The sequence below is a fragment of the Pagrus pagrus genome (genome assembly GCF_965226575.1).
Source record: "Pagrus pagrus genome assembly, chromosome: 1".
In the NCBI taxonomy this organism is placed as follows: domain Eukaryota; kingdom Metazoa; phylum Chordata; class Actinopteri; order Spariformes; family Sparidae; genus Pagrus; species Pagrus pagrus.
The window spans coordinates 18,922,017-18,947,427 of NC_140185.1; the positions used below are offsets into that span (position 1 = coordinate 18,922,017).

Here is a 25,411-nt window from a genome sequence, read left to right on the forward strand (position 1 = left end):
CGTCCTTCACTCCTTGGAGGAACCTCAGGATCACCTTGAACAATCTGGCCGGTTGGTTGCTAATGACAACAATCAAGCTGACAGACTGGACATGATTTACTAAGATTTACCTGCCAAAGAGCCAATTTGGGCTTGAAACATTTTATTTTCCCTAATATATTAAAGAGGACCTTTAAAAGGAATGGGAATGGGAGCTGGGAATGACAGTAGTCAGTCAGTCTGTAGGGCCTTGGCTTTTCAGTGCAGAGTGTGGACTGGTAGCTGCCAGTTGAGCAAGGCGCTAAACCCCCAACACTTATGTTTATTGGTTGTGTTTGTGCATGTTCTGCAGAAAAAAAAACAAAATGTGTGAAAAAAACACGTCCTTCTTCTATGCATTGTGTTTAATTCTCATTTGTAAATGTCAGCATGTTAACATGCAATGGTGAACATTAACATAACAACACCATGCCAGCATGGTCATCACATGCTTGTTAGCATGCTGAAGTTAGCATTCAGCTGTGTAGCCTACAGCTTTACTGCCATAGCTGTAGTCTTTGCCTGAAAAACATGATATAGTTATCAAAATTGTTCAGTAATTTCATTATGAATGAATTTGTGTACATTTCCTAACTGATTGATTGACTGTTTGAGCAAAAGCAACGACCCTTTCATTTTAACAACTGTGAACACTTCTGTATTACCCTCGTTTCTCTCAGTGACAGAGACTGTTCTCTGCTCTCTCTCTCTCCTCTCTGCATTCCTGTCATTACCAGCCCACTACACATCCAACCACGTGTATCCTTCCTTTCCCTCTCTACGTCTAATCTCCATTTTCTGTCTCTCTCCTCTTTTTCATGTTTTCCTGAGTCTTTGTTGTTTGTGCCCCTCTCCTCTTCTACAGCGTGCACGCGGGTTAGCGCAGGATAAAGCCTTACGGAGTGGATAAACCCCTTCGGAGAAAGGTGATGAGTCAGGCAGATCTGCATGTGTGTCTTCGTGTGTGTGTGAGGGGAGTGTGTGGCTGTCTGCGGCGAGCAGACGGACAGGTGTACAATCATCTCTGCTTCTGGAGCACTGTAGGAAGAAGACATTCACATCACAGCATCTCATCGTCTGCTTCTTCTTGCTGTCTGCTCTAGAGGTTCACCTTCTCTTTATAACTTGTCACCATGGATATTGGCGGCCTGACAACAGTGGTGGCCAACTCTGCCTACATCTCGGCCCGCGGGAGCCTCGATGGCACTGCCAACCCTGCATCCAACCGAGACAAGAAGTACCACTCCCGCCTCAAGCTGCCCCACATCACAGTGTGTGAAGGCCTGCGGGAGACCTTAGACCTCGGCTTCCAGACAGTCTGTGTGGAGCAGCCCATCGGCAAACGCCTCTTCCAGGAGTTCCTCGACGCCAACAATGAGTATAAAGGCCCCTGCCGCCTGTGGAAGGATATCGAGGAGTACAACATGGCTGAGGACGAAGATCGAGTCAAGAAAGCGAGCAAGATCTTGTCCCGGTACATGGAGCCTGGCGCCAAGTATTTCTGCCCCTTCCTCCCAGAAAACGGCATCACAAAGGTCAAAGAGAAACACCAAGAGTCCGGGGACGACCTTTTCAACGAGACCATGGACAGCGTGATGGACTTTCTCAAGGAGGTGCCCTACACTTTCTTCCTGGAGAGCATGTATCTGAAAAGGTTTCTGCAGTGGAAGTGGTTGGAGATGCAGCCCATGGGAGAGGATTGGTTTCTGGACTTTCGTGTGCTGGGGAAAGGGGGTTTTGGGGAAGTGTCGGCCTGTCAGATGAAGGCCACGGGGAAACTGTACGCCTGCAAGAAGCTCAACAAGAAGAGGCTGAAGAAGAGAAAAGGCTACGAGGTAAGGGATCAGATCATATCGTCCTTTCTTATCTGAGAGCGAGAATGCTGTAGATGCAACAGGTGAGCAGCGGTTGAAGTTTGGGAACACGAGTTGTGGTCTAGTTTGTATCTGCGTAATCCTCTCCCGTAAACAACAGCCAGTAACTAGATGGAGTCTTGCAGACGCCGTTGGGCACCTTGGGCTTATATGATTAGTGCCCTCAGCATTAGCAACATTTTGATCTCCTTATAAAGCGCCAATCCTGCCCTGTTTATAAATGGAGCGGCTCTGGAGTGGATTTCTTAATCTTCTGCTCGGCCCCCAAAACAGAAACAATAACATGAGTTGCATGTCATCCCCTCTATCTCATCTATTCCCTGCGACTCTTCAGCTGTTCTGTCCAAACAGCCGTGAAAAAGGCCAAAACAAATAAAAATAACATAAACAAAAGCTGAATTGACTGAAAGGGAAGGATTACATTTAAATGCAATCAAATGCTGTAAATTGAAAACTGACTTCCTTGAACAAAAGTCAAGTTTCACACCTACACCTGTTTTAATGCACACTCACCTGCTGCCCCTTCCTGTCCTGTAGGGGGCGATGGTGGAGAAGAGGATCCTGGCTCGAGTTCACAGCAGGTTCATCGTGTCTTTGGCGTACGCCTTCCAGTCCAAAACAGAGTTGTGTCTGGTCATGACCATCATGAACGGAGGAGACCTGAGGTTAGATCTCACTCATTGTCAATCACCGACACGCTGACCACAACATCCCTTTGATCCCACATCCTCTATTCCCATCCTCTTTGTCTTAACTGTTTTAAATGCCATGTCATGCATGAATGTCTTGAACCACCACCAGGTATCACATTTATAACGTGGATGAGAACAACCCGGGCTTCGATGAGACGCGGTCCTGTTACTACGCTGCTCAGATCATCCAGGGCATGGAGCACCTCCACCAGAAGAGGATCATCTACAGAGACCTCAAACCGGAGAACGTGCTGCTGGATAATCAAGGTCAGACAGAGAACGATGCAGTCATCTGGTGTTTGTAGTAAAGCCTCTAGTTATTTTTTGAGACTTCAGTTTTCTCACAGTCGTTGTCCTGTTTGTAACTCATGTGACTACGTAACTATGTAACTCGTTGCTTGTCGCTATAACGTCCAGGAAAACAGATGATGACCTTCATCAGAGAGTGAGGAAGGAAGTCTAAACTTAACTAAACATAAAGTGAATGAAAGTTCAACTTTCATCAGCCGTGATTGGTGTTTAACACTGAAGACAGTGACTCCCATAACCCCAGGCAGCTAATGTCTTTTGTTTTGTTTTGAAATTACATGTTGGGCATTTAATTCAACTTACATTTTAGGAAATTTGCTTTTTCACTTTCTTGCCAAGAGGGTCAGGGTTAGATTGACGTCATTCTCATGTCTGTCTGTTAAATATGTCTGAGCGGGGGAAGGCTAGCTAAACTTACCGTTAGCATAAACGCTTGAGGCGGGAGAAACAGCTAACGTTAGCTTGTTGGCTCTGTCCACAGGTAACAAAATCTCCTTATAGCAACTCAAAACCTCACTGATTAACATTATAATCCTGTACGAATTAATCTGTACGAAAAAGTGTAAAAATGACATTTGACGTGACGTTTACTGAGAGGCTTCATGGAGTACTGAGCAGTTTCCACCAGTCTTTAAGCTAACGTATGATTAGCTTACCGTCTCCCTGCTCAAACTATTCCTCTAAAACAATTCAATTTAAATCCCCATCCGAATGTAAAAATTAAAATATGCAAATTTGTGCTTTAACTTTATTGAAATTACAGCCCCTCACCTTGACTTTAAAAGTATGTCCCATTCACACTCACACACACAAACACACACATGCTGGCCTGTACAAACACTGAACAGCCCACACCTACAGTGCACAAGGACGTCTTTCAGTTATCGTGCTGCTGCAGGTTAACGAGTCAGAGACGCAGTGTGCAGGTCAACATTCGTATCTGTGACGTGCACAGCTCTTGACTTTACTCGGTGTTTGTTCTCACAGGTAACGTCCGTATCTCTGACCTTGGTCTGGCTGTGGAGCTGGCTGATGATCAGTTCAAAATCAAGGGCTACGCTGGGACTCCAGGTAACAGCCACAGAAACTGACGTTAACAGGTTGTAGCTGCTCTCACAGCAGGATCTGTGAACCAAACCCACAGCTCTACAATATTTATCTTTCTCACTGTATTTCATATGTATTTACCTTGCCCCATGTAATACCACTAACTGTATTAGTCTGTATACAGACTGTACAGCTGTCCGTACCTCTCCAAACAGTGTTACCAGAATGTCAAAAATTATATTTATTAAGTACTAAAATACTTTATTAACTACCAAAAGTAAAATAAATCATCATAATGTATCTTACTACATTGGATAATAATTATGTAATATGCATTAATTTGCTGTTGAAGGTTTAAAAGATGGGGGCTTCAATATTTTATATACTTAATCTGCTGCGTTTGTGCATTTCCCCCAAAGGATCAATCAAGCTTTACTTAATAAACACATCTGACATTTTTTGTTGACGATGTTTTGTATTAATAATCTGAACATGCAAAGTAACCAGAGAGGTTACAGTTTACCGGAAATTATAGAAAATATATAGAAATATTGTAAGTTTGGTTGGTGGCTTGTTGGGTGAGGTCGTACTTGAGCGACCCCTGAACTCAGTATTTCTTAGAGCTACTATACGGTATGAGATGGTAGTTTAATGTGTTGTGATCCTTAAATATTTTGTTTTTTAGTTTATAATTTGTTTAACATGTAAAAACTATATCTGCAGAGTAACCATTGCAACTATGAATATGTTTATAGAAGTTAGAACAAGTAAAAGTCTCTCAGTGTGAGTAGAAAGCTGCACACAATTAGAGTAACAGCTGCAGTACTACAGTACTTACAGTATGTATGTTTCAGAAGCAGCAGCTGTATCGGGAGCCACGAGTGAAATCTGATAACTTGACTCTTTCTCCTCTGGATTTGTGTTTTAAGATTTAAATATTTGTACAGATTTACTCATTTAAGGTTATTTTTTTAGATATTTTCATCAGTTTGAATTAGAAACAGATCACTTTGTCTTTTCCAAATGACCACTCTCTAACTGAAAGCTCATGACCTTCAGGTTTCATGGCTCCGGAGCTGCTGAGAGGAGAGGAGTACGACTACTCTGTGGATTATTTCACTCTGGGGGTCACGCTGTATGAATTCATGGCGGCCAAAGGACCCTTCAGGAGCCGAGGAGAGAAGGTAAACATACTGCGAGTGGCCTTTCTCCTGATCTCAATCGATGATTGGAGCAGCTCTTAAATCGATTGCGTACTTGAAGATGTTTTTGTTTGTTCTTGTCGCTCCATTTTCACTGTGACGTTTAAACCCTCTTTAACCAACCCTGTGTGACGACAGTGACAGCTTTTTAAGATTTGATGGCTCAACTTTGCCCTCCTGTGGCCTGACACTGACACTGCTGTTAAATAAGAAAACCCCGACCACCCAATAAACCAGTGGTGAACAAGTACCCATATGTTTTTGATGTATGTACTGTAGATACTTACTTATATACACTACAGGTGATTTACAGTAATAATGTGCAGCACACAGTATCCAGACAGCTGTTCCTGTACGTTAACCTGAGCGTACTGCAGGTAAATAATAAGTAATAGCTGTGCAGGTAAATGTCTGAATTAGTTTTTCTCTTTATTGCTTTCATTTCTGGTCCTCTCACAGACTTTAAACTAGTTTGGACCAATGTGCAGCTTTTAAATGAGAGGTTAAAATTCATCTCTGCTGTTCCAGGTGGAGAACAAGGTGGTGAAGAAGCGGATCCTGAATGAGACCGTAACGTATCCGGAGAAGTTCAGCGAGAAGGCCCGGTCCATCTGCGAGGGTCTGCTCGTCAAAGAGGTCGACAAAAGACTCGGCTTCAAGAACGGATCTTGCGACGAGCTCAGGGCGCACCCCTTCTTCAGCGAGATCAACTGGAGGAAACTGAACGCAGGTGTGTGTCAGACAGTTTTCTCACTGTTACCCATCACTGTTTCATGTGTTTGCATCAGTATTGCACTAATACAATTCAACATTTGTGTGTGTATGCAGTACAGAATAATTTGCAGGCGGTCCATTTATGTGTCTGATTCTCAGTTGGTAATTCTCAGCCATCTTGTCTTGTTTTAACACATTTATTCTGTAAACCATCTTGATGAAGGCCCTGTGCTGAAACCTGCTGGCTGAGCAGCAGCACTCTGCCAGTGACTCAGTTAGTGTTGAGCTAATAAGCCAAATATTTCTCACACTCTGTCACAGTTGTTTCTAATCAAGTAAAACATGCAACATGGAGAGCTGGAGGCTGTTTGGGGCATCCTGGTGGCTCACACCGGGACTCTTGACCACCCTCGTGTGTCTCGTCGTGATACAAACAAACAAACGAATTGTAAAATGAGAACGCGCTGCTTGACGTCTACGTCTTCCTGTGTTGTCTCTCCTCAGGGATTCTTCCACCTCCTTTCGAGCCAGACTCCAAGACAGTTTATGCCAAGAACATTGACGACGTCGGGGCCTTCTCCACAGTTAAGGGCGTGCAGGTGGAACATCAGGACAATGAGTTTTTTGACGAGTTCGCCTCGGGGAACATCTCCATCCCCTGGCAGGAGGAGATGATCGAGACGGGGATCTACGGGGAGCTCACAGTCTGGGGAGCTGACGGAGGTTTACCCAACGACCTGCGACGTGAATCCATCCTGGAGCAGCCGCCCAAGTCCTCCACCTGCACGGTGTCGTAAGTGGCCAGGAAGCATGGAGGATTTTATATGAACTGTTTTCTTATGAGTCAATTACACTTTATTTTTTAAGCACTTTTCATACAAGATCTCAGCACAGGTATCTGACGGGGAATGAGTTTTATTGATGATGATGATGATGATGATAAAGTGTTTTTTCTACCAGCAGTGCAGCTTTAATAGATAAAGGGATATTTACAGATTTATCTCCATCACAGTTCAGTTATTTAATTTTTCAATGTCTGTCTTTCCTTCTCTTTCTTCTCATGTGTATGTGTTTAGGTGACATGACAGACACATACCTGTGCTGCACGTGTTTTTGTTTCCACTTCATGCTTCTTCGATGTGTTTTGCAGCTACAGAAGTGTAAATAAGCTTGTATCCATTGCTGCAGAGATGTTTATGAATTTAAATAAATATTTTTGCCATTAAAATCACCCACCATGTTTTGTGCGTGACACATTTTCAATTCATCCACGTAGGCCCACATCAGCTTCACTCTACAGCAGCAACAAAACAAATGTTATGTTACTGATGACATCTACAGAAGCCCTAAAGGGTCATGCATTCATAAATTTTATTTCCTCCGTTTTCCCGAGATAACGATATAATTGATTCGAGATCTTGAGAAAACAAAACAATAGTGTAGTTTATTAAATCATTGCAGGAAACATCATTCAGTGTAGCAATGTCAGAGGAGCAGGAGCATATCGATCACCGCGTCACATATCTTTCCAATCAAGGCCCGACACAGGCTGAAATAGCATTATGCCTTGCTATTACAGATAATATACACATTAGTGTGCGTAATCTAAAAAGACGGTTGACAAGGCTTCAGCTATATCAGCGGTGCAATCTAAGTGAGCCTGATGTTGTCGTTAACTACATAGCTGACCAGCTACGAGGTCCCGGGCGTCTCCATTACCTCAGGCCTATCATATCACAGCCATTATCTCGAGATCTCAAATTAATTATGTCGTTATCTCGGGAAAACAAAGTTTCGTTATCTCGAGATCTCAAGAAAATTATCCCATTATCTCGGGAAAACGGCAGTTGTTACTTCGAGATAATAACTCGAGATCTCGAGAAAACGAATGAAGTTAACTCGTTATCACGGGAAAACGGAGGAAATAAGATGTATGACTGTATGGCCCTTTAGGGCTTCCGTATACATCTGAAATAATTCAGAACATATTGAAATATTCTGTTGTCAGTGTGGCAGGTTACACACAGGACTTCTTTTAATAACAAAATGTATCACTGAACATGACTTAAGAACTCGATACTGTATGTGATATCACATGGCTTGTTTTGTCAGACCAACACTCCCAAACCCCAAACAACTCAAAAAAACCCTCACACCTAGGCTGAAAAAGGAGAATGTTTAGTGTTTCAGCTTGAAAAAATAACTTACAATGCATTAATACATTCATAAATGTAAAATTACAGTTAATTAAACTTTAGTTGTTACTTCACTGATAACAAACAATAAAATGCTTTATAAACCATTTATTAATCAATTGTTTATTGTCAAGTTGCAACTGATGTTTACAATACTTTGTAAATACTGTGTAGCTCATCTATAATCATTAGTTTGATGGCTGCTATAAAGTTGCTTAATAGATGGTTTATAAAGCGTTATAATAAAGTCTATTATTTTAAAAATGTTTTTCCACAATGAACACTTATACTTTACTGTAATTGTACTCTTAGTATGTTTTGAAGCCCATGCTCTTGTACTTTTACTTCAATTTTGAATGCAGGACTTTTACTCGTAATTGTACGTAACCTTGTAGGGTGGCTACTTTTACCTAAAGGTGCACTGTGTAGTTTAAAGATAAAGATCCTCATTTCTATGCTTAAACAAACTAAATAAACCAACTGTCTTTGTTTTCATGACTGAATAAACTGAATAAACAAACTAACCTTAGACGACAACACAATTTCATACTGTTTCACATTGTTTATATGTGGCGGACCCTGCCACCTTTCTAGATTCAAACAGCTTGTTTATTCAGTTATGGGAAAAAAAGACATATTTCTGAGTTTGTATTATTACCTTTATTGATATTGTCAATATTAATATCCTGAGTTTGAATTTCCTCTTCAAAACTACATAGTGGCCCCTTTAAGTGAAATATCTGAGAACTTCTTCCACCATTGCAGTGGTCTCTACAACATCCCAGAGGCTTTCATGAAGCTGGGTATGTGGCTCGTTTGTTAAGTGTGTGGCCGATGGAGGGCGCTGTAAACTCATATTACAGTCTGTCGGCCACATCAGAGCTGCAGCATCATGACCAGTCCCGGGATGAAAACATGAAAACACATCACAAACTCACTTCATCCACTCTTTTATGACATCATATTGACTTTAACCACACACGGAACACGTTTTCGTCATGAATCCAACGTCTTAAGGTGGATTATGTAAGATAAGTAATTTAATAATTTATCACTGAGGTGAATACAAGGAGCTGATTGGTCTCTCTCTTTGCTCTCTCTCTCTCTCTGGCTTCATGTAAAGTTGAACCTGTCTGAGCTCAGAGTCAGCTGTGGTCACATTCATACACACTCACTCTCTTACTTAGATTAAAGAAATGTTTGAATTTTAGGGGGAAACAAAGCCTCTCACTCGCAGCTGGAGGATGAGGAGGACTCTGGTTTGAATCAACAGGAACAGAAAACACAGCTCGATCAACAAGCGTCGGTCCACCTGCCTGATCTCTATTCATTTTAACAGGTAATTCATCCGGACTGAGACAAAATGCAGCAGCCTGACACTCAGCAGGCAACTCAGCAAACAGCGACAGAAATCCCGGATCCAGAAGGTATGTTTCATGACATCTTATCATGATTGATAACCAACATTATGTACTTTATTTCTAGCGTGCTCAAATTGGTTTCAATTCAATGCAGTGAGTGTTTCTGTGTTTGTGAGCAAGAAGTCGTCCTGAGCAAACACAGAGCTGGTTCACTTCACAGCTCATCTGCAGAAGTAGAAAGCACATGTACTCATGTACTGTAATCATATATTTGACGGAGGTTACTTTACTTTACTTGAGCATTTGCACTTTTATTCTGACAGCCTGAGTTATTTAGCAGATTAGGATTTAAAAAATGTAGCCTATAATAATTGGCACACAAGAAAACCTTATTGATCGATGCTTCAAAACAATATAAAGTAATATAAACCCTGCAGACTGTTGATGACCAAACTCACAGTAAGTATATAAAATATGACACCTAATTATTATTATCATTATAACTTTATTTATATAGCACTTTTCAAGGATAAATGACAGAGTGCTCTACAAATACATAAAAACAGGATGCATTACAGATAAATGATAAACAACAGTACAATCCATATAATAATTAAGAATTAACCCCCTAAAACACATTAAAAACACATTTAAAAGGAAGAGTATGCAACTCAGGAGGAAGCCAGTCTGAAAAAATGTATTTTTGAGAGATTTAAAAGAAGAAACAGAGCGAGGCTGCCTGATCTCCATCTGACTCCAAAGGCTCGGTCTCCCCTGACCTCTGAACTAATGGTCCTCTGCTGGAGGATCTGAGGCTGCATTCAGGCTCGTAGGGGGTTAATAACTGTGATATAATCAGGGGTCAATCCCAAACGTGCTTTAAAAGTGATCATTAAAAATCACTTCTAAAACGTACAGGTAACCAACGTAGATATGCTAAAGTAAGTGTTATGTGGACTCCTCCATTGGATTTCGTGAGCAGTTTGAACTATTTGAAGTTTGGTTAATCAGAGGTTGTCCTGCTCTGTTTCTTCCTCCCATTCGTCCTCAGCTCAGTACCTGCGTCGGAGGAGATCGGCTCTGTGGGTGACCGTGTGTCTGCTGGCTCTGGCTCTAGTGGTGCTGACTATAGGGCTGCTCTCTGCCACTCGCACCGACAACGTACCTGTTGCTGGATATTACCCCGGCATCACTGTGAGTCACATCTCCTGTAGTTGACCCCTCACACACTCCAGGTGTGTTGTATCCTCCTTTAAACCCTAATGTTTTTTTCTCCTCCACTTTGATCTCTTTGCACCTCCAGCTGAGTTTTGGAGCATTTCTCGGCATTGTTGGCATCTACCTGGTGGAGAACCGCAGACCCATGGTGAGTCTGCTCCTCCACAGTGTAATTCATTACAGTTATGTGCACGGTTGCCATTTTGGCAGCTGTAGGTGATTTTTTTTTCAAGTCCTTTGACATAATCTTTAAAATGACAGCTGGTAGCTTTTATAGGACAGCATTAATATATGCAGGGCAGTAGTTCTTAAATATCTTGTCAGTTGCTACTATCTCTGCACGTCAAAGTCTAGTTTTCTGATGAATAAAACAGATGTTTGACGCTCAGCCTTATTCAGTTTACACATAGACCATATTCACATTTTTCTATGATGTCATGCTGAGGCCGGGATACTGTTAGGCTGCAAAATTTCCAGCTCCCAATATCAAATCCTGTTAATGTAGCGAAAAAATTATAAAAAGGCTAAAAAGATGATGGATAGTGAAAATCTGGAGGGACATTTGGCCGTATTTCAAGTTCAAACTAAGTATTTGATAACCTTTAGGCTAACGTTAGCATTCAACTTGCATTCAAGTTGACCCTTTTTTGTTTACAATGACAGCATGTACGTTTGAGCCTCCTGTTCGCTCTCTCTCAAGGTGACTTCTGTTAGAGTTTCATAATATCCGTCCTCTAAAAATGTTGTTCCTGGAAAACAGGACATATATATAAACCATAAATTAGAGGATTATGTTACAGACTTTCCAAATTCACTAAACTGTTTTATGGGAAATTGCTCTATCATGAGCAAGAAGTAAATGTGATTACTCGATGGCGGCGTAATGTGTTCCTGGTCCTTGTGCCCGGGTCAATGTGCATGACTGGAGTTGTGGTCGAGGGAAGTGGATGTGATTGTCTCTGGATTTCAGTGACAAGAGGGGGAATTGAATTAGTATTGGTCCGTTGATGACAGGGCTCCTTTATTTCAGACAGGGACACAGGTTTAATATCATCACAGTGCCTCTCTGTACAACAGGAGGTTCAAAAATGATAATGTCATGACTCCAGAGTGGAGACACTGACGCAGACCGAACATCTGCCTCATCAGGTTAATGCTGTTAAAATGTAAGTAAAGAGAGTGAAGCCTCTGATCAGAGTTTCTTTAAAAACGTTCAGTGTTTTAACTTGGTAGTTGTAAATAAAGTTTGGCCCTGCGATGAGCTGGCGACTCATCCAGGGGTGTACCCTGGCCTTCACCCCTTAAATACTGGATTAGGCCCCAGTAGCCCCGCAACCCCCCGAGAGGGGGGGATAAAGCAGCAACACCCCGCGACCCGAACAGGAAAAGCGGACAAGACAATGAGATGAGATGAGATGAGGTGAGAATAAATAAATAAATAAATAGAAACCCCAGTTTGGGAGCTTCAGCCTCCTCTAAAAGAAATTAAACATAATGAAAGATTAAGTTGCAGACAAATCCAAAAGCTAAGGGCGAGTGGCAACCAGAAGCTGAAACTGTTCCTCTGTGTCATTTAAGTAACGCAGCCTGGTCGGTGTCGCATTCGCAGCACATGAAACCCAGCATGAGATTGACTGCTCAGTCCTTGCGAGGACTGAAGAGGACACCAGTGACACAGAAACTTTAGCAGATTGCCAATCCTACACATGTAATTTAGCTTTTTACAAGTTAAAGTTTCCAAGTTCAGACCACATATCTTTTTATCCATTTCAATGTATTGTCAGAAAAAGTCGTGTGGGATAATTTTTCATTCAAACATGAAGACAGTCTGTTCGAGGGACGAATAGTGTAGAGAAGAAACCAAGACATTAATCCAGGATTGACTTTATTATAGTTAATGTGAATTATATTCTCAAAAAATACTCAATTGTATACTATATTGTAGCCTATATGCTCTATAGAGTGCTGCAGCGAAAGTTAGCATCGCCCTGGTTCCCTCGACAAAAATCATATGAGATATCTGAATTGAATTTTGGACTCACTGAAGATAATCTCTGTGACAAACACACGTTTATGATACTTGTTCAGCAAGATAATCTTTCAAGATAATTTTCTAAGCGTAAATTAATTGTAAGTGAAAAGCTAATGTTAGGCTATAAACAGACCACATTGCAGAGGCATGACCTATATGTCACCACCACTTAGCGTCTTACTACAAAACGACTGCACGTGTTAAAGTTAAAATAGTTTGTAACTAAAGTCGGCCTGTAAAGACGGACTAGTGAGTAGATGAGTCTCCATGTTCGGTGTGATGACGTTTAATGTCCGTGACAACTTCTAAATAGAAACAGAAAACATTGTCTCTGTGTAATAAATGCTCCTTCAGCCAGTCACCATGACTGTGCTATCTGTGTGTCTTGTGAATTTTTCATGTGGCATCCAGGGTGTCGTTGTCTTACGTTACGCTACAGTGTAACGTGTCTAATCCGGCCTACACGGATACCTTCCACGCATGTGAAGAGTCTGTATGTTCATGACATAGTTCAGAATAAAACACTATTTTACAGAGCTTTGGCTCTCACTCTTTGAGTCTTTGCTGTTGTTTCACTTCTTGTGTAAAAAAGACATTTACTAAACGCTGCATCTGTCTGCCTCTCTGGCATCAGTCCCAGTCCTGTGCTTCAGACCTACATGGTGTGATCACTGCGTCGTCTCAGGCACATGTGGCACAATGTCCCTCTCACACAGGTGTCTTCTTCCCCGCTGTGTCCGAGGCTCCTGCTGTAACACGAGAGCCAGCTGGCTTAACAGAGGTCGGTCTAACAACTGCTAACCATACCACAATGCCACGGACACCTGAGAGCTCGGCTCTGGCGCTGCTCTTACTTCCTAGATGTCACAGCCCTCCGACCTCATAAAGCAGCAGATGAAGGGTTTGATGCTGTTTTAGCTGTAAACAGTCAGAGAACACAGACGTTTCCAGTTTGACTCCTGATTGAAGATATCTAATACAGAAAGAACAACCTTTATTGACATCAGACGAGCAACACTATGTTTGTTTAGGTTGAATTTTATGTTTCTCTCTTGTCACAGTGCTGTGCTTATGCTCTGGTTAGGTTTATGCACAAAAACCACTTGGTTAGGTTTAGGAAAAGATCATGGTTTGCCGCCATTGTGGAAATTGTCGCGGATGGAAATGTCCCCTAGCATCCTGAAAAAATATCCAGTGGTGTGTCCGTTCGGCAGCCTTGGTGACTCGGCTGCTTTCAATCATGGTGTATTAAACGTTGTAGTTTTTACTTATAATTATTCAAAAGCTGACATATTATTATGCTAAAAACATAACCATGTCACCCCCGGGAGAAAACCTGGTGATCTAATCTCATTTCATTCGAGAGGGACACAAATCTAGGCACACACATCGTCTTACACCTCCAGATTTTGGTTTCTATCACGAATGTTTCCCAAGAGACTAGCCGTCTTTATGAACGCGAGGCGCGTCGCAGGTTAAACACACATTTGTGCTCCACTGACATTTCTTGGATAAAGCTTTCAAAAAAACGTAATGACTCGTATCCTGCCACGTTTCATTTCGTCTCATCTTGTCCTCCAAAATGTTTGAAAGGATTGCGGAGCATGAAATTAACAAAAAAAAAAACGTCCTATCTGCACTTACCCTGCTGCTCCTAAAACAGGCTTCACTGCGCTGATACACTGTACGATTTCTTTATGACTAAATGCTTCATGTAGCTCATGTTCTTTGCTCCAGCAGCCTCCTCTGTGGTCACTGCCTGTATCTCACAGACCGCCGTCCTTTTGGTCACCTTGCAGCTCAGAGAGCAGAACGGTGAACCTTTTAAAGGGCCGTATTTTACCGAACACAGTCTTATTACAGTGTGTCCAGCTGTGGTCATGATTGGTCACTGGACCACTGAGCAGGGAACAAGACCTTGCAGCAGTCAGCGATCTTCAGTTACATAACCTGATAGGTATCTTTACTGACTCCTATAAAACGTCTCTGTGTCTTTATCTCTTCGTCACCGATGTATCTTCCTCTCTAAAACTTTCATCGAGCGTCTTTGTCCTTTTATTGGTATCTGTTTTTCAGTACTTTAAGTGGCTATAATTATTATTCTTACAATAACAACGCATCATATGACAGCGTGAAAGGCGTCGCTTGGCTTTGTAGCGATGAACCTGCAGAGAACTATCACCTCAATCTGCAGCCTTCCTCTGCTTTACACAGCTTTATAGCGACTTTCAGCTCTTTGTGCAGCTGTCCCGCTTGAAACTTTACTGTTCTGGTTCACTGTCACTGCTCTCCAGTGTTCGGTAGCGTTACTTCTGAATGTAACTTGATTCATCACATGATAACTCACATTAAATAGTATAGTAACTTGTGGCGTTACAACCTCTTTGTGATTCCTTGCACATGTTGCTGCTTAGGATGCACTTCTTCTACATTGAGTAATATATTCTACGACACATTGTCTGTAACTCTGCAAGCTAATAACAACAACAGGAATGACAGATGCAATATCCACTTGGCTATTCTTTATTTATGTTTTGTGTTTGATGACGGAGCATAAAATCGAGTTGGTACAGGGATGCAAACAGCCCAACAAGTTTATTCAACATTTTTTTCTTTGTTTGCATTTCCACTGCACTGAAAAAGTGGAATCATTTGAATTACATGAAAGTTAACAGAAAGAAAACGAGTATACCCAACACTTACCTGAAAAATCCACAAATAGTGACAAAAGGAAGAAAACAAAACAGGAGATAACCAAGAAACACAAGCAAACTAAGTACAAACAAGAAATAACGCGAGGAAGCAGGAACCAAAAGCTGGGAACACAAAACTGGGAGAGGGAGACACAGGAACACAAGAGCAGAGCAGAACAGGTGAACTGACAGAGAGAGGAAGACAAAGACTTAAATACACAAGGGGTGATTAACTGATAAAACACAGGTGAGGAGTGAAAAGGGCGGGAAAACAGACAAAGGGAGGAAATGAAAAGGAAAATTTGACACGAGGACAGAACTTCAAAATAAAACAGGAAATAACAAAACTTGAGCTATGACAAACGTCTTACTTTGTAATGCGTTACCCAATCGCTGCTGCTGTCAAAGCATTTTCTTCAGTAACAAAGCTGTAAAAACACTGACATTAAACGCTGCAGCTGCAGTAGCATCTAGCTGGTGAACGTAGTGAAGCATTCAGCTGCTAAAGAGACAGATATGTCCCTCAGGAGGATGTAATTGCTGGATGTGTTTATAAGCAGCTGTTTGCCAACATCACATTTCATCACAAAGTAGCATTTTACTGTCGTAGCTGATCTTTTGGTCAACGCATTGTGTTTTATACAGTTTTTAAATATAAAATATAAAAAGGATATAAACATAGCTGTCACATTAAATGTAGTGACAAAACAGCCTGATATTTCTCCCTTGAATGTGGTGAAGTAGAAATATAAAGTAGCATCAAATAAAAAATACCAGTACTTGAGTAAATGTACATCCTTCCTGACTTTTAAATATTTCTTTACTAACTGGACTCCTGAGAGAGAAACATCTACAGTATCTGTGTGTCTTTAATCTTTTACAGTATTTGATTTTTCTCTCTGCTTGAGCCGTATCAGGGGAGATTTGGGGGGATTTGGACGACCGAGTGTGTGTCGAGGTGTTTTATGTGCTGGCAGCTGGTGCTAAGGTAATGTGAAGTAATGCAGTTGTCAGGCTCTATTGTCTCTGCTGCTGCTCATCTCCCACTTGCAGCCCATAAAAGCAGAGTCATTTAAACCGCTAATGAAGTGGAGAGTCTGGGCCGGTGGCAGATAAAACCCACCCAGAAAGAGCTTATTTCCTCAGGCCGGCTCTTATTTCACTTTGTTGAGGGAAATTCATCTAATATCCTCCCGTTTATTCTCACCAAGCCTTGTGTTATCCTCACAAGTGCATTTATAGACAACTTCTTATATCATTTATATATTATCATTTTCTAGGTTATCTCAGAATGCCTCATATCCCTAAAATCTGTACAACCTAAGCTGAAAGGCTGTGTAAGTGAATAAAACATAGCGACTGATAAAATGACTCAAACAGTTTCATTAAATGAAATGTAGTTGGAAGGATCAGCATTGAGTCCAGCAGCAGATTTTTTCCCCCGGAGCAAAAAACTGGTCGCAAACATTACAGACTAATATACACATACTATATTTCAAAGGGCTGAGAGGTAAAGACACTGGACTGTCTCTGGCAACACTTAGATGCTGTAAAAAGATTAGTAACAGGTAATGCTGACTACAGCATCTACACTTCTTTGCTGCTCTTTGATTATCAGCCGATGGAGGTTTGTTTTTTAACCTGCTGCCTCAGACTGAGCCTTCTTTCCATTGAAGCAGGACTCTCCACTCCTGCTGCTACAAAACAAGTGTTAAACCAGAGTTAAGTCCACCTTATGTCACCACCTTCGACCTGAGCAGACGCCTATTCAGCCAGAATAAGTGAAAACACCTGTGCAGATGTGCAGGACCTTTAACAATATTTAAAACCTATTATTTTTATGATGATATATGATCCGTTCTTTATCCCAATAGAACAAAATCATCAGCCTTTTTCGCAGCAGACACTTTGACTTGAGAAATCAGGCACCTTATTTTATAGTTTCTTAGTTTTGGTTCCTTAGTCTCACAAACAAACACTGTTTTTAGGACCAAAGAAAAATGGACATGATAAAAAACAGATGATTGGGATCTTAGGCAAACTTGGAGAATCCGAGTCTCACAAGCTTTTACTTATTCCTCAGCTCAAAAGATCAAACCAAGACCAAGAAAGTTGTTCCTGATGAAATAAATGTAGTCTGAATCTCACAGAAAAACTGAAGATAGTACATAAATAGCCGAGATCAGAAAGAAACAAAAATAAAACTCTGCTCTGAATCACATTAGTCTCATGTCAGTGCAGGATCAGCAGATATACTGTAGGCTATACTTTGCTTTCTTTTATACATTCTTTGGACGGACTGCCTGACATTTCAGATACGGATACAGTAGATAGAAAAAAAGAGTGTGTTTAATCTGCTGCTTCAGTACAGGAGGTTCGGTCCTGGAGGAGCGATTGAACAGACAGTAAACGATGCTCAGTGATAAAGTTCACGATCAGACATCTGTGATCAGCCAGCTGGGTCTGCTCGGTTGTGTGTGTGTGTGTGTGTGTGTGTGTGTGTGATATCAGAACAGTACTTTGAAGTGTTGATTGAAAAGTAAAGATTTGAGGGTTTTGATCAGTGATCAGGTGCTTGGGATTAATTTACAGGGCTGTGTGTATGTGTGAGATTCGCTCTGTCCAGGCCTCTGTGTGTGTGTGTGTGTGTGTATCAGATTGGGAGGATATTAGATCGACCTTGCAGGCACAAAAGGCCATGTACGTTGCCTCTTTGCCCATAAATTACCCACAAAGCACCTCTGTGTTGGCAGAGCAAGAAGCTGTACATTTCCTTTATTGTCCTGTAGTCCAGACACTGCAGACGACCAATCAGGACACACATCAGCAGAAACACCAAGCTTACATACACGTGTGTGTGTGTGTGTGTGTGTGTGTGTGAGAGAGAGAGAGAGAGAGAGAGTGTGTGTGTGTGTGTGTGTGTGTGTGTGTGTGATAAAATGTTGACTTCCTGTCATATAATACAAAGTCAATACAACTAATAAAATACTCAAGAACATTAACTTGTGATACTTTGAGTAGAAATATATATAAGATTGTTCCATCATTTTAAATATTCTCCATGTTTATGTTTATGCCTGCTCTCTTGAAACTTATTGTTATTATTAGTTACTCAATGAAACAGAATACAATTCTGGTCATGATTCTTCTTTTAAATAAATTAATAAGTGTATTTATGTTTGCTGCAAATTCAAGTGTTTCACATCGGATTTGATCAAATTTTATATGATTTATTTTACAACTTCTGTGCATTTTTTACATTTTTTATGTAGAAATATGTCCAGTGTGTTCAAACAATGCTAAACACAAGCTGATAATCTCATTAAGTTCCTCTGATGATACTTTCTGGTACCTTTTTTCTTTGTTCAAAATAATTTCTCGCCTCTGTTTCTCCTCCTCTACACTCTCCTTCTCTTCAGCTCACAGCAGCGATCATATTCATCAGTATTGGAGTCATCGCGTCGTTCTGCTGTGCCATCGTGGATGGCATCATCGCCTCAGAGTTCATTGTAAGTATCACATACTATTATACGCCTGTACTGAAAAAGAACGAAACACAAACAAACTTATTCACCTTTTTGTTCTACATTCACGCACCAAATGTAATCACACAGGTCAACAGAGAACAGGCGGTTTGGCTGCACAAATGCAGGTCAGTTCAGGAAGTTTGTAGATGTAATCAGACAGAACTTTCTGTACCGTTACGACAGCAGACAGGTAGACCAGACCAACTAACCTCAGAGTCTGACCTGCAGAGACGGGGAGACATTCAGCAAAACAGAGCTGATTAAATCTGTCCAAACTTTACTTTCTCAAAGACACTGGAAGCTTTTGTACTGTGACGCAAACAAAAAACCCACAGATATAAAAAACTAAAGATGGATATAATCCTCTAGAAAACAGATCTTTAAATCCGTTTACACTGAGAATTGTTTTTCCAGTTAGCATTCTTCAAGCCCTAAACAGCCATGGGTCAAATATATTGTTTCCTCCGTTTTCACATGATAACAAGTTCAATTTTATTTGTTTTTCTTGAGATCACAAGTTATTTATGTCACTCAAATCAAAAGAAAAGGCCACAGCTTTACCATCAAAGATCACTTTGATGGTAAAGCTGTGGCCTTTCTTCTTAAATGAACACAAATGTGTGTATTTTCCACAACAGCAAGGTATAAAGCAATTTCAGGCTGTGTGGCCTTGATTGAAGAGAAAAGTGATGCGACAATCAATACGCTCTTGTTCATCTGACATTGCTACACATAATGCAATGGATCCTGCAGTGATTGGAGTTTTTTATAGTCTTGGCTACTAAATCTAATAGTCTTGGGAAAACAACACTTGTTATCTCGTGATAATGACATTAAAAACTTGTGATTAAACTCGTTATCATGGGAAAACTGAGGGGATAACATGTTTGACCGTTTAGTGCTTCCACAATGATGGGATTTAATGCAAAGATATCACATTTTTTGCGTTGAAAGAGAAAGAAGCACATAAAAAAGATCTTTGTCCCTCTCTTGATCTTCCTCCCACTGCAAACACGTTCACTGTTACATAATGTTTGTATTCAATTTAGTTTTGATAGGAAGATTGAAACAACAAGCATGAAATCAAATACCTGAATTTGCTCATATGGAAATGCAGAGAGGCCAAATAAGGAGGAGATGTTCTCTGTGTTTGGATCCATGGACACGACCACCTCAGTTCGTCACATCGGCCTAATGAATTTTAACGAGTGACTTAATGAGCGTGGAGCAGAGAGGGTTTGGACCTCTCAGCACCTGGCACCGAGCCTCTGATATTGATCATCAGTGCTATCAGAATTCTGCAGATATATTCATTTTGTGCTCACGGGACAGTAAAAGTCATATTTATTGCACCTTCAAGCTTTGTTACAATCTCATTATATTTCACATTATATAAAGTCCGATGAGGTTTTAACGCTGGAGGTTTTGTGCTCTGCTGCAGTGGACGGTTTGGAGCAGGCACGTGTTGGAGGAGGGTGGACAGAGTCACACACATGTAACTTTACATGATACATAGTGGAAAAAGTGTGTGATTTAAAAAAAAAGTACTCTAAAAGAAGAAACTGATGCATGGAGAAGCATTTCGTCTGTTTTCATATCACTAATGTTTCCAACACACACAGGACACGAGGCCCTTGCAGGAGGACATGTGTCACTTCTACGCCAGTGGATCGGGCTACATGTACGACAGCTATTATACCGAGGTGATTCTCATACACACATACACTGTGTACACACTTGATATCACCTGTCTTTGTTTGTATTATTTAAACATAAAAGATTAGAATAATAATCTAACCGTAACCTGAAGTAACCCAGCAAGGTTTCCAGTCACTTCAAGACCTTTATCTTCCTCCTCCTACACACCGATTTGCGTTTGTGTCTCAGCATTTGTCTTTTTTAATTGTGTAAATGATGCTTAAAATGCATTTTAGGGCAATACAGGATCATATTCTGTGTCCCTGCAGCCTTTTGGTGCTTAGTTGAAAAAGTCAGAGTGTGTAGGGACCTCTAGTGGCCAAATAATGTTACTGCACCAAAAGCAACAACAAGTTCACTTTTAATCAAAATCAAAACCAGAAAGCAAAAAGAAGTTCTGGAAATGACATGTTGACATGTAGACAGATTTCTACCGGCCATGTATTTCTTTGTCTTTCTTTCATTACAAGTGATTAAAGCTTAGAGGACCTCTTCTCTCACACTGCAGGTTACGTGCCGTTCCTTCGACAAAGCATGCAAGCTGAAACTGAGAAGCAACACCTGCTACTGCTGCTACCTGTACAACTGTGAGAGGTGAGACGCAACAGTGTGTCTGATGTCACTTCTACCACCGTCTCAGTCATGATGGCTGAGTGGTTTAAGTGTCGTTGGTTTGTATCCCATTTGAAACATTTTATTATACTATTATAAGTTCACTTATTTTTTGCAGTTTCCTTTTCAAATCATTTTATGATCTTCTGTGACCCAGTCAGCCTGCGAACACCACAAGAACCGTATTTGAAAAGTACAACTTCACTCACGTTTGTGCTGCAGCTGGATATATTTGCTTTCTTGCATGAAAGAGTTTCCTACTCTACAGCCAACTTTTAAACCCAGTGTTGTGGAGTTTTCCATGAGCTCTTGAACGCATCAAAATGGAAGAATTTTCCAAAAAGGTCTCTCCCTGCTTTCAACATCTCCACTGCTCAGTTATTAGGAGATAAATGGCTGCCTGAAAGGTTCAAAATGAGTAACAGTGAAGGGCAGTGTGATGGATTCTCTGTTTTCTTCCCTTAACATAAACTATGTTATCACATGCTTCATGATTTATAATAATTAAAAAAAACTGAGGTTTACCAGCTCACAGCTGTTCTCCTCCTCCAGCATACTGTACCAGACACACTACTACGAGTTCACCGGGGTCAGCAGCTGCTGGGATGTGATCCACCTGCACCGCCTGCTGTGGGCCTCAGTGGTGCTCAACGTGATCGGCTTGTTCCTGGGAATCATCGCTGCCGCGATCCTTGGAGCGTACAAAGATCTGGTGAGGAGTCCAAAAAAGAGAAAAAAACTGGAGTGCCTGTTTACTTTATAGTCAAGAAGTGAATACAAAAGTGCTCTTTGGAGTGAAAGACTACAGAAAATTCAAAGACAGAAGATTTGAAGGCAGAGCTGGGGGAAATAAAAAGCTGCAGCACCTTGATGAAAGCTTTTTATTATGACTTTAAAGTAGTTACTGTTTCTTATTACAGGCCAAACTACAGACCACATAAACGTAAAGTGATCTGGAAACATCTGTTTCCTGCCCGTGTGATCTCTAGAGTGTGTCATCATTATACTGTAGTATGAGCCTTTCTTTTATGCTCTGTTACTTTACCAAAGCTTTATTTGAAACGCAATATTGATTATGTGTGTGCAGATCTTTGTTCTACTGCCTCACTTATCAAAAATCTACTGCTCACACATGAAAGTAATAAAAATCAAATTCTTCTGGCATGAACGGTAGTCTGGTCATCTTTTTAAGACACGTCTCGATGGTTCTGATTTTACGATTATTGTTCCTGAAGTTCATTTGGCAGCAATCAAACTGGCTCACGCTCTCTCGCATTTGATGACTTCCCAAACTATTTTTTACTGTTTTCCTGCAGCAGAAACCAACTCCGCAGATCGCCACCAGCCCCACGCCGCCACCCCACATCCTGTACAACCCGACCCAGCACATGCTCACCTACGCTGGCTTCTGTCCTTCAGGACAGGCTCTGCCCGCCTACCCCAACTATCCAATACCCATGCAAGTGAGAAAAAAAGGACCAATTATAGCCACCTTTTCATTACACTGTAGGGAAAGCACAGGTGTGGATAACAAAATCAGTGATGGTTGGATGCAATTGAGCTACTTCAGGGTCCTGGTATGTTGGCTCTGACACCTGGATAGAAAAAGATTATCCACACCTGTGTTTTTCAACACAAGGCCAATCCTCTGTTCCAGTGATTTAGTTTGGAAACCAGATGAGCAGCACCGGATCAAATGTGATCTTGCTGCACAGCTGTTTTCACCCTAACATCAAAGCATGTGACCAGAGAGAAGCCTGTTTATCTGCACTGACACCTCACAGTACTGACGGTGTACACCTGCAAAACTGTCTGAAATTAAAAAATGACTTTCAGGATGAATTTTAATTGGTTTAATTTCACATTTGTCCAATACTTTGGTGTATGCAGCCCAGCTGTCAGGATAAAATGTCGGCAGTGAACGTTTCTGCAAAACACTGTTATGTTCACATATGATGTCATAGGCTACATACCTGACACCTAAAACAGGTATCTTCAGGCAAAACATGATGTTTTCCTAACCAAGGGGTTTTTGTGCCTAAACATAACCAGACAATAAACTCTGTGTAGTCACAACATGAAAAAAAATTGAACCTAAAGACACGAAAAGTCAAAAACCTATATAATCAACATTTATTCTGGCGATTGGCTTGTGTCTATGACCAGTTAACTGCAAAACTAATGACATTCTCATCAGCCACAGCCAAACTTTGTGTTTAGTGTTAATTAGCATGCTGGCACACTATGCTGAGATGGTGAGCATAATAAACAGTATACCTACTCAACATTTACCACTGTCATTATGACCAGGCATGTTGCCAGGTATCTAGTTTTAAACTGCGAACATGGCTGTAGATTTTTTTACTGGTCTTCTTTTTCTAGAAAAATCTTTTTTTATGGCGCTCGTCCAAGGACAGGAATATCTGTCTCGATAAATGGACGTCCTGACCAGTCCAATCGCCAGAACGAATGCCGGCAATGTACGTTTCTGCAAACCACGGAAACGATGAAACTTAAAAATGTCTTTATGTTGCAGATTTACATTTGTTTAAGTTCAATTATCTATTTTATGTCATGACTGCGCTGTGCTTATGGTTTGGTAATGTTAAGGCACAAAAAACACTTACAAATGTTGGAACGCTGTCCTCAGAACAGTTGTCTCTCCACGATGCCCTCTTCCTTGTGACATGAAAGTCAGCTCATGTGCGTGTAATGTGAACATGATGACACTTACTGCAGTAATGTTTATCTGACATGTGTGAAAAATACAAATTTAATGTATCCGTGTTTTGCAGAAAGGTACAATGCCAACTTTTTATTCTGGAGACCAGGCTGGGCACAGCGTAAACCGTGACAGGAGCTGTAGTTCTTCAACAAGCCCGTCACCTCAAATCAGCAGATCCATCGTAATTGAAATTTGTATTATCTCTCAGATTTTTTTATTGATGATGGCTAATATTTGCTGATATTTCTGTGGCTGCTACCAGAGAACCACGCCACACAATCAATCAAATCAAAACCACACCTCTCATAAAAATGCCAGAAATAATTTTAGGTGTATTTGGCTCTCCTCGCACATACCGACTGCAACTCACCACTCCCTGTCTTGTCTCTTCTCCTCTCCAACAGCATAACAGCAGCTATCAGCCTCCTGCCACTCCCCAGCTGATCCCTGAGGGAGGCCCGGCGTCCAGCACCTGTCTGTCTGAGGAGAACCAGAACCAGCAGCCTTCTCAGCAGGCTCCCACCCAGGGCCCACAGCCTCAGGGAGGCACCCAGGAACCAGGAGGCTACATGCTGACACCAAATGCTCCCGTCCTCTACGGATCCTCCTACAGCCCCTTTGAGAAACCTCCGCCGTATGCCTGCTGAGCCCTCAGACGAGAATGAGGCATGTTGGAGACAAAGTATCTTGATTGACGAGAAACACTCAGTGTGCTTCACGACGACTCTGTGCTGATGTAAATGTTTCATGTGGTCGCACTGAAGAGAGGCACAGATTTATAGCTATGACGTGTGATTATATAGACATGACTAAGTTATTTCATGTGTATTCAATAAAGAAAACGATTTGGGAAGTATTTGCTTTCTTTTTGAGAGTTAGAAGAAGATAATGCTGATACCTGTCTCATATCTGTTAGGAAATCTGAAGCTACTGCCAGGAGGCGGCTAACTTAGCTGAGCACAAGACTAAAAACTGGGGGAAATCTGCTGCGTACGAAAGCAAATCCGCCTATCAGCAACTCTCAAGTTCACGAATTATCTCATTTTCTTTACAAAAACTAAAGTGTAAAAGCTTCAAATAGACTCCAGGAAGTTAAGCAAATTTCCCAAACTTTTTGTCTTACATATTACGTATGAATACGTGTGTAGCCGTACACCTGACTGTGATCTGATAGCTGTTTCTGTGTCACTATAATAACTTCTGTACAGGCGATTAAAAGGGCTTTCTTGAGATGTGAACTGGAGAGTAAATAGCGCTGATGTTGCTGTTATTTATTTTTGTGTGAATCAATTAATGTGCACTTTAAAGTCAATATCCTCTGTATATATTATTGATGATGCATGTTCATTGCTGTGGGATAGGACTCTGTAGCTGCTGCTATGAAATACATTATGTATTAAAGACAAATACGTTCACTGATGTATACAAATCCATGTGGAGTAAGGGCTTCATCAGAACCTCACATTAGTTAATTTCTTGCGTGCCGGTTGTTAT

The 25,411-nt window shown here is 41.2% G+C and overlaps 2 protein-coding genes across 2 annotated transcripts; both read left to right on the top strand.

Moving 5' to 3' along the window:
• Nucleotides 1-1,151: 1,151 nt before the first annotated feature.
• grk1a (G protein-coupled receptor kinase 1 a) lies at nt 1,152-7,033 on the top strand (the record flags this gene model as incomplete). Its single annotated transcript, XM_084348206.1, has 7 exons — nt 1,152-1,853; nt 2,430-2,557; nt 2,694-2,851; nt 3,881-3,964; nt 5,000-5,124; nt 5,671-5,872; nt 6,361-7,033. 7 exons carry the CDS (start codon nt 1,152-1,154, stop codon nt 6,651-6,653), a joined length of 1,692 nt encoding a protein of 563 aa, XP_084204332.1. The 3' UTR covers nt 6,654-7,033.
• A 2,381-nt stretch (nt 7,034-9,414) lies between these two features.
• tmem255b (transmembrane protein 255B) lies at nt 9,415-24,759 on the top strand (the record flags this gene model as incomplete). Its single annotated transcript, XM_084350617.1, has 9 exons — nt 9,415-9,478; nt 10,464-10,606; nt 10,716-10,778; nt 18,775-18,864; nt 20,505-20,585; nt 21,089-21,174; nt 21,745-21,904; nt 22,509-22,655; nt 24,322-24,759. 9 exons carry the CDS (start codon nt 9,415-9,417, stop codon nt 24,562-24,564), a joined length of 1,077 nt encoding a protein of 358 aa, XP_084206743.1. The 3' UTR covers nt 24,565-24,759.
• Between the last annotated feature and the right edge of the window lie 652 nt (nt 24,760-25,411).